At 34.6% G+C, this 10,586-nt stretch overlaps 1 protein-coding gene across 1 annotated transcript in view; it reads left to right on the top strand.

Annotated features, from left to right (window-relative positions):
* The window catches only part of LOC101899248 (octopamine receptor beta-2R), an 83,166-nt gene that overhangs the window by 27,188 nt on the left and 45,392 nt on the right, over positions 1 to 10,586 (top strand). Inside the window, 1 exon segment of the mRNA XM_059120539.1 lies at positions 517 to 2,839. Within this exon segment, the coding sequence (XP_058976522.1) occupies positions 1,839 to 2,839 (1,001 nt within the window). The 5' untranslated portion in view covers positions 517 to 1,838.

Below are 10,586 nucleotides of genomic sequence, written 5' to 3'. Positions count from 1 at the left end.
GTCGATACAATTTAATATTTGAAGATTATGTCATACAAGTTTTGACCGCTATTATCCATCCGATTAGTCCAGTTTTGGCATACTTTTTCCAACTTTTCGAACGAATTACCGCTTTAATGTTGAAATTGAACAGGGCTGTCTATTTAGACATAAGCTCTAATATAGCTCTAACATAAAAATCCTTAAATATATTTGGCAATGATTTTATTTTTCGATACAATTATTTTATGTGGCGCCGAAAGAATTTAAAATGTAATTATTTTTGTCTTTTTTCATCCCACAGTGCCTTAAGAGTGTATAATAATTGAAATCAAATTATTTTGTGTGTTAACAATTATTTTGAAATTATAAACAATTGGTTTATTAACCCGAATGTTCTTGCCCGTAAAACTGTTTAACACCCTGTTTGCCGGCAAAAAAACATGCCACAGAAACACAGAAGTGTTTCTTTTTTAGAAAAAAAAAATCAACAAAAACAAAATAGTAATTTATTTTATTTTTCTCTTTGTATTTTAGCGCATAATGGCAACGCCAACGGAAATAAAACTACAAGAGCATCAAATCCAACGACGACAACAAGAGCAACAATTAAGAAAAAGAACTAAAATTAATTTAGACAACAAGTAGTGGAAGAAAACTAAAGAACTTAAAATAAATTTATCACAAAGAAACAAAAATAAAATTAAATAAGAAGCAACACAATTTGAAAATAGAAAAAAAAAAAAAACTAGCAACAACAACAACAATTAACGAAATAGGTATTTAAATTAGAAAAATACAACGACTTCTGAGAGTGAAATAGCAAAAAAAAAAAGAAACATATTTTTGTGTTCTACAAGAAACAAAAAAAAAACCGACTCACACAACCCACACTCTAGCCCCAATATCAGCACGAGCTATGTCGTTGAGCGGTGTGACCGCAACCTCGACCATCATTCTCCGCAGCAACAACAAAAAACATTAGCATCCCCGCCACAGCCACTACCAACCAACACACGACAGCAAAATGAGGGAAATTTCTCCAATCAATGGCATTAGCCACTACAACAACAGCAGCAGCAAGAACAACAACAACCACAATACAATCATGAAGAAGAACAACGCCACCTCAAAAATATAATCAAAAGAACCAAAAAAAAAAAATTGTTTGAAATTTTTTTGAAAAAAAAAAAAATAAAATAATATTTTAAAATATAAAAAAACAAATATGCGAAACAAATATAATCGAATATAAGCAAACAAATACAACAACAACAACAAAAAATTAAAAAAAAAAATAAAAAACAAATATATAGAAATAGACAACAACAAAGCACTAGAGAGACAACTCTTGGCACGGCCGTGGCAGTCAAAATGAAAAGCAAAAAAATCGCCGAGTTTTTCACTTTCGCTGCGGAACGTTTATTGTCTTCATCATTTTTTGGAAAATTAAGACTTTGAATAAAAAATTTCTGAAATCGAGTCCTCAGTCGTCGGATGGCATAAAAAGATAAACGCGCGCGTGTGTTTTCCCAACCAAACGAAAGCTAACCAGAGCAAAAAAACGTGTTGAAAGTGCTTACAAAGTATTCAGATTGACCTGCAAGTGAATGGAAAAAAATTGCAGGAATTCACTGCGAAAGCAAAACAAAACAAGTGAAAGTGAAAATGTGAAAAGTGCAAACAGTAAAGGAAAATAACAAAAAGTGGAGAGAAAGAAACCCCAGAAAAAAATTCAAATAATAAAGGGAGAGAAAGAAAAAAAAAACAAAAAAATATATTTAAGTTATTTATTTAATAAAAAAACGCAATCAAAAATTTTTCTATCAAAATCCAGCAACAACAAAAAAATATTTGTAATGTCTACAAAATCCAAAAATCCCATCACATTTACACACCTAAACAGCAACAACAACAAAAACACCTTAACCTCTAACATCACTTCCACAAAGACTACAAGCCAAGCAATAGCATTACATGGGAACGATACAACGATATGGGGCTACGGCACCCCACCTGCTGCAGCAGCAGAAACGGTGGTGGCCCCACGGAAAGATCCAACGTTGGAGGTTGATGAAGCTGTAACAGGAAAAACATTGAAACAAAATGTTTTACATCGAATAAGGCATCGGCATCATCATCACCATCATCATTGCAGGCCGTCAACGAAAACCAAAGATTCAATAGCAAACCAAATACCTGCAGCATACTCCGTAGCACCCGCCACACCACCCCCATCATCTACATCATCGACAGCATCATTGGCATTTGAGAGACAGACTTTGTCGCCTAATCTTCCAGCATCTTCATCAACAACTCCGCACACTCCCATCACCACCACCACCGCAACAAGAAGTACAACAAAATGTTTAGCTGCCACATTGGCTGCCACCGTTTGTTATGCCGCCAGTAGCATTAATGCCGTTGCTGCCGCGGCAGCCCATGCATCACGGACGCCATCACATCATTCAGTACAATCACAACCACCTGCTCCTGCGCTCTCCACATTTCTGTCCTACGATGCCGATGTACCGCATTCCATGTCATTGCTAGACGGCTCCATGGCCCAGCAGCTGGAAGAGGCTTCAACGTCGTCCAACACAACCGCCGCTCAATATCTACACAATGCAGCGGCATCCACTGCCACCTCAGCATTGGCCGCTGCAGCGGCCGCTGTTAATTCGACATTTTTCGATGATGCCGGCGGCGGCGGCAATGACACTGTGACAGATTCGAGCGGAGATTGGCTGGACGATTTGGCGCTGATCATGAAGGCTTCCGTAATGTTGATAATCATAATTGCCGCCATATTTGGAAATTTACTTGTTATTATTTCTGTGATGCGTGTTAGAAAATTAAGGTAAGTTGAAAATGGAATTGAACTTATTTCAGATCATTTGCGAAGAAAATCGTATTGTTTTCCGATGTTTTCATATGCTATACAGTTGTTAGGAATCCAACAAGTTTTGAAACTTACAATTTTGGTAGTGTTCCTCCAATGATTGTTTCCCATAATATCTTCCTCGAACTCCTTAGCATGAGAATTTTTATCAATCATAATATCGTGTGGACTAAACTTTTACTTTTTAGTACTCAGAAGGAACTCCTTGTGTAGAATTTCAGACAACTACATTATTACATCCTCCACCTTGTTAAAACTTGATTTATAGTCAAATCGGTTATTCGCAAAATCCTTAAAATGCTTCAGTTACGTTATATGAGATTATGCCTATGCTGAGTATTTTTTGAGAGAAGTTAAATTATCAAGAACCCGAAAAGTCAAATTTAACCTGATTTTATTGATGTAGCCCGAAATGCGAACCTCCCCCTTCCAAAATGGCATTTTTAGATGTTTTGAAAACATTTTGCCCAAAAAGTTTCATATTTATCTGTTAGACCCCATCCCCAAAATGGTTCGGTTCGGTTCAAAATCTAATATAAGAAGGATGTCATTAAATATTTTTGTTCAACGTTCTGATTTCTTTGAAAATTTAATCCAAAAATTTTGAAGAACCGAATATTAGGGACACCTTTGTATGTGGCAATTCTTCATTGTGGATCACTAAATCACATGTATCACAATAATGAACATCTAAGGCATAATACAAACATCTGTAATTCTGGAAGTTTTTTTTTTCAAAATGCTTAATATTTGAAGAAACTTTTTAAGAGGAGAAAACTGGTCCTAATGAAAATCCGAAATCTTTCTCTAATTGAATTTTACTTTCTGTTAAGAAAGTTCATAGCGTAGCGCGCTTCTTATTTCATCAGCAACGAAGCTCATTTTTGGCTCAATGTGTACGATAATAAGCAGAATTGTCGATTTAGGAGTGAGTTAAGCCCTACGTATCGTAAAAGCTACAAAGGTCACAGCTGCTGTGAGGTAAAACAACTGTGAATGGGGAGCGCCACCGTGAGATGATATCCAACTTTTTTGCAAGAGCATGACTTGAATGACATTTAGTTTCAGTAACACGGTGACACATGCTACACAGCAGAAGTAAGAATGAACTTATTGAGGGGAGTGTTCAGTACAAATTTTATTTCGCGGGACCTGTCAATTCGCTGCCTACATTTAACTACACATTTGGTGCACAATAAACTTTAAATCGGATGAAGATATTTCTGGGAGCTATACCAAAAACTTACCCGATAATGAAAAAAATTAGCAAAGATATTCTTAGAATGTATTTGACGTAGTGTATCTTTGGTATGGTGTATACAGGGTGAGATAAAAACTGCAACAAAGTCAAATTTTAGAATAAGTTTAGATTTGTTCGAATTGGTCACCTTAGGCACGAATTATGGCCCTCAAACGGCCAATGAAACCGTCACACGCTACCCGAAAGTTGCTCTGCGGTATTTTGGTCCATTTCCTGCGAAGCGCTTGCTTGAGGTGATCGACACATTGGTATTGTTTAGTGACAATCTTGCTTTCCAAAATAATTCAGATAAGATGGTCCAACGGAATGGTATCCGGAGATTTTGGTGGACATTGAGCGCTGGAAATGAAGCGAGGAACCTCATTTTGTAACCATTCTTGGGTGGCGCGTATTGAGTGTTGTTGTTGTCCAAGGTCTGCGGTCAAAATGTTTGCGTGTCCAAGGCTTTAATACACCCTCCAGAATATTTTCGCTATAATATTCGGCATTTATTCTGATTTGGTTAATACGGGTGATATGGCGGCCCATTCCATCACCATGGCCGGCGTTTGAGTTCTGGTAGCCAAACGAAGGTGCACATTTCAGCTGACCTCTTTGGCAAGTAAACACGATCAGTTTGTTTGTTTACAAACTTCTGCACAACGAATGTTTTCTCATCGGAGAAAACCAAATTCGGAAGTTCACACTTTCGGCCAAGCGAAGCAACTCCTTAGCTCTTCTGAGTCTATTTTCTTCCTGTTGCGGTGTAAGTCAATTGCTTTACCCCGAGTTAATTTTTCAATATTTGCCAAATGGAATATTGCGATATGTTGAGCTCACTGCGACGCGGGTTTCGAAAAAGTCTCTTTTTTACTTTTCGAACCATTTCTACTGATATTGCTGTTTTCTTCCGCCCACTTCATTGACGTCGTGCTACGCTACCAGTATCACGGTAACGAGCGTTGGTAGGAGACACAAAAGATTTATTCACATTTAACTGCTGGAGTGCTCTAACGATAACCACTTGTGGTTTTCCAGCCAAATATAAAGAAATCACACTATCACGCTTGAATTCCGTCACGAATAACTTTTTTCTGGAAAATTCTAATGAAAATGCTTTTATACGCCAGTAAACAATATAATGATCGGTCACTGGAATAATTTTAACAGCTGTCGGACGAGTGGCTTATAAATGACAGCAGTCTAAATTTGGTTGCAGTTTTTTATCTCACCCTGCAGTTCCATGGTTTGGTAAATCCCCATATAATCGTTCTGAAAATTTGGAATTATTTCGGGCATTTTAGTGACAATTTTAAACCGTTTTTGTTTTATTATAGTCCTCATATAACTATATCTTCCGATGTTCGTTAATTTTTTTCTATAATTTGTGTCACTTTTTTAAAGAGAATCATTTCAAATTTCATATTTGAAATTCTTAGTTGGTACTACCTCATATGGCTCAATTTTGCCTATGCAGGTCCATGTCTTCGTCAGGCACCCCTTATAACTCTACCTTCCTATATACGATACTTTGATGCATTAAGCCATACTTATTACCGGTATTTTAGTCGCAATTTTAAACCGAATTTGCTGTTTTTATAGTCCTCATATAATTATACCTCCCGATGTTCGTTTTTTTATTGATGATTTGTATCACTTTTTTCAGGAGAATTGTTTCAAATTTGATATTTAAAATTCTTAGTTGGTACTACCTCATATGGCTAAAATTTGCCTATGCAGGTCCATTTCTTCACCAAGCTCCCCCTATAACCCTACCTCCCTATACACGGTACTTTGATGCATTTAGCCATACTTATTACCGGAATTTTTTCAAAATTTGGTATTTGAAATTCGTCATGAGTACTTTCTCCAATTACAGAATATTGTCAATGCAGGCCTACGTCTTCGTATAGCCCCCATACGATGTTAACTCCCACTTTCAATATCTTGATGTTTTGATACATCATTTTTAAATGGAAGTATCTCTAAGTTGGTATATGGATTAGCAAAAAACACTGCTTTCCCAGGTGGATAATTGGCTATACAGGTCCATTTTTCATATAGCCCATATTTTACTGTACCATACGATACTCGGTCTTTTTATAATTTTAACAGCATTTTTCAAAAGATTTTTTTTTTGAAATTCAGCAAGTTTTTTCTAATTGCAAGCTTAGCAAGTTCTTCTAATTTAACGAAGGTGTTTTTACAAACGTTTAAATTTTTTATAAAAAATAAATCTGTGATTTGAGTTACCGACAAAAATCTGTAAAAGTAAAATGCTTATAATTTCAGTAATTAACGAATTTTTTCGGCAATGAGACTACTATGCATTTTAAAAAGAACAAATACTGTTGGAATATAATTATTTGTAGTTGTGGTTTGTTGCATAAGCTATTGTGCATCTATTGAAAATACGGATATAAACCTTCAAACAATGTACAATTATATTAAACGTGGACCCCATTTGAAATTATTTTAATATTATATTATTCCAAATTCAAATGTCATTAAACTTTGTCTTTGTGACTTTTATATGCCCTGTGCTATTAATCTACAATCGTAATCTCATTTCCATTTATTATATATCTATTGTTCTCTTCTTGAATGCGACCTTGAACTAAATTATCAACGTAGACATTTTTTTTCAAAATTAAATACCTGTATAAAACGGAGCTTGTATTATTTAAGATAATCGTAATTTGCTTTTGATGTTTTCATTCCAACGAATGCGGTGAAGGTTGTTTTTTAATCTAATAACTGTTTTTGAATATTTGAACAGTTGTCGAGAAAGTTACGCTATTGCATTTGGCATATATTTTGAGTATTCAAATGTTATATCAAGGCAATGAACTTGCAAATGGATAATGAAAAAAATATTTCAAATTTATTTGAATTTTCAAAAAAAAGTACTATGGGGGAAATAAATAAACACGGCAGTTATTGTTGAAGTTAAGAAGTTGAAATCTTGTACCAACACCTGTGTAAACTTAAATAGTTAGTCAACAAAACAGCACGAAGTCAAAAATATGTTTTTGAAAACATAAACTTCAATAATTCAAAATAAGAACCAAATAAAAAAGCTGTAAGTTCGGCTGGGACGAACTTTGAATACCCTCCACCATTTAGAATGAATTTGGCAATTCTCAAAAACAATAAAATCCGTTAAAAATTGTGTTAAAATCTTAAAAATACCAAATGTAGCTAGTATTTTAGGGTCTATACGTCGACAGGGACCTGCATAAGATAATTCCGTCGTAAGTCATTAAAATATTCAAATGCGAAACTTGAATAAAAAAAAAAATCCGTGAATAATGTCGCTAAAATCATCAAAATATCGAATATCTGGAGGTACCGTTATATGGGTGCTATACGAAGACGTGGACCTGCACTGACAATTTTCTGTCATAGGCTGCAGCATCCATTACGAACATTAAATACCAAATTAGAAACATTTTCGGTAAATAATGTCGCTATTATCAACAAAGTACAGAATATCGGGAGGTACAGTTATATGAGGGCTATACCAAAACATGGACCTACATTACCCATTTTCAATACCAAAAGTCCTGCAGACATAATATACATTTGAGTAAAATGTTATCAATCTGCTTCATTTTGTTCGGAAGCTTGAGTGATTTCCAAAGAGGGACAGACGGATAGACGGACATACGGGTGGACGGACGGACATCGATAAATCGACATAAAATGTTATGCTGATCAAAAATATACTTTGTGGGGTCCAAAATGTATTTTTCGAGGTGTTACAATGACAAACTTAATATACCCCCCATACTATGGTGGAGGGTATAAAACACATTTCCATTACACTCTCTAATTTGGTCTACAGTAATAAATTAACTTATGATAGAACCTCCCCCAATGTCACTACCACCTTCCCACAATCGGAAATTATTTTAAAATCATTTGTGGCCAAATGAATAGAATTTGTTGCCTTGTAAACAAATAAATTTTCATTTCCTCTTTTACAAGGGAGAGGGGTGTGAGACAAAAAGAGCAAGGGAGCCATTGTATGTGACAGTCAGCGTAGCCAATTCAGAAAATGGACAAATTTGCATAAAATCGTTTAAAATATTGTTAACCAAGTTACATTGGCAGAGCCAACAGAGAGAGGGGTTGAGGGGGTGGCATTCCGTATTCTCACTGAATACAATAAAATAGACTGAATGGACAAAATTTCACCTTCGCCATTAAATACTAGCAGCTACTTCACCATCACCAGCAACGGCTGCGACGACAGCTTATGTTAATTATTTGACTTTTTAATTTGTGACAGAATTTTTTGTTTTTTTCTGCTGTTGACTGGTATTAAAAAGTCTTTAATTACAATTTAACCTTAACGATTGCCATTGGACTGCGCAGGAAATTTCATGTAAATGAATGTTCGTTAATTCTAGAAATTGTCAAAAGGTATTTTGCATATTTTATCAAAGAAACACAAAAAAAAAAAAAAATACAAAAATTATATATTTTTAATTTGTTAAAAAGCGGGTTGTATAAAGAATACGAATGAGATGGGGAAGAATATCACGAATTTTTGCAATTAAGTCAAAATATGCAAATTAGGTCAATTAGTTGCGTTTTTTTTTTTTTTTTGCAAATGCAGCAAAAAAATGCATGAGTTGTTTGCCAGCGGCGTTGAGGTATTTGGTTAGTTCTTAAAATATTTTTTTTCGTGCCATAAATAATTATGCGTTTTCGAAAGAGTAATAGCTGGGTTTAATGATATCAAGATTGGAAAAAGGAAGAAATAATTTTGAATCAAATGAAAAGCTAATAGAAATAGTGGGGGTGAATAAAGGAAACTCAGGCGTTTTATATGCCTATGTATAACTTTAAAAGGGACAAGGGATAATATTTTGCACAAAAGGTCGCAATGTTGCTATTACATTTTACTTTTTTTCCAGGATCTTTGCTCCTAAAAATTTTACGCACCCATTTCCAATTTTTATAAATTTTATAGATTTTTATAAATTTTTCGAATTTCTATATGATTTATATTTAAAAATATTTTTGCTTCTAAAAATTTCTTCATTATCTAATTTTTTTAGTATTTTTCAAAAACAAAATAATATTATTTTCTGGCTTTTTATACCCTACACCACAAGGTGGTCAGGGTATTATGCCTTTGTGCATTTGTTTGTAGCAGGCAAAAGGAAACGAGATAGACCCATAGTTCCTTTTGATGATCTGCATAGAATCACCATCTGAGTTGATTTATGCATGTTAGTCTGTCTGTCCATGTATTCTTGTGAACAAAATGCAGGTCGCATTTACTATCCGATTGAGATGAAACTTTGCAAACAACATTTGTTTGGCCCAAGGACGAACCCTATTGAAATTGGAGATAATCGGTAAAAATTTAGATATAGCTCCCATATATATCTTCGTCCGATTTACTTTTATTGTGCACCAAACATGTAATATCAGCCCGAATAGTATGAAATTTTGCACATACAACCAAATTAGGCCTGAAAATAAGTATGCCAAATTTGATCGAAATCGGTTCAGATATAGCTATAGCTCCCATATATATTGTTCATCCGATTTGTTATTTTTGTCCTCCGCAGTAGTAATATGCACTCTGCAACAACAATATTTGGGTAAATATATAAAATACAGCTCAGAAATATATTTGCTAAATTTTATCGAGATCGGTTCAGATTTGGATATAGCTCCCATATATAACTTCGTCCGATTTACCTTTGATTGTGCACCAAACGTCTAATATTTGCCCAAATGGGATGGAATTTGGCACATACGACCGAATTTAGTCTAGAAGATAGTATGCCAAATTTGGTGAAGATCGGTTCAGATATAGCTATAGCTCCCATATATATTGTTCATCCGATTTGTTGTATTTGTTACCTACAGCCGTAATATGCACTCCGTAACAACGATATTCAAGGAAATATATCAAATACAGCTCAAAAATATCTTTGCCAAATTTTATCGAGATCGGTTCAGATTTGGATATAGTTCCCATATATATCTTTATCTGATTTCAAATTAATTTTGCACCAAATGGGCAATATAAGTCCGAATTTAAAAGATACAAATGCGTGTATGATGGAATTCTCCCATAAAAACTTTTAATTATTAAGCGGAGCTCAACTAAATTAGCAAAGTGGTGTAGGGTATTATAAAATCGGTCCCGTCCGACTTTAAGACTTTCTTTACTGGTTTAGAAACGGTTCTGAGGAACACAGGCTTCAAAGATTTTATGGAAAAATTGATCAAAAAAATCAGAAAATGTGTTTTTTTTTTAACATGTCATGTCGTTTCGATGAGGGACGTTTTGTTCAAATTATATATACCCTTTAGCCATATCGCTGAGGGTATTAAAAATATATTAAATTGGAAATATTCGGATGAGTCTATACCAGTAGTCTTCTGTCATAAAAGACAGGAACATGTTCAGAGTACCGAATATGGAGAAGTACAGAA

This window comes from Musca domestica, unplaced genomic scaffold (genome assembly GCF_030504385.1).
Source record: "Musca domestica strain aabys unplaced genomic scaffold, Musca_domestica.polishedcontigs.V.1.1 1, whole genome shotgun sequence".
Classification (NCBI taxonomy): domain Eukaryota; kingdom Metazoa; phylum Arthropoda; class Insecta; order Diptera; family Muscidae; genus Musca; species Musca domestica.
The sequence above is the reverse complement of the archived record's forward strand: the minus strand, read 5'-3'. Positions and strand labels throughout refer to the sequence as shown.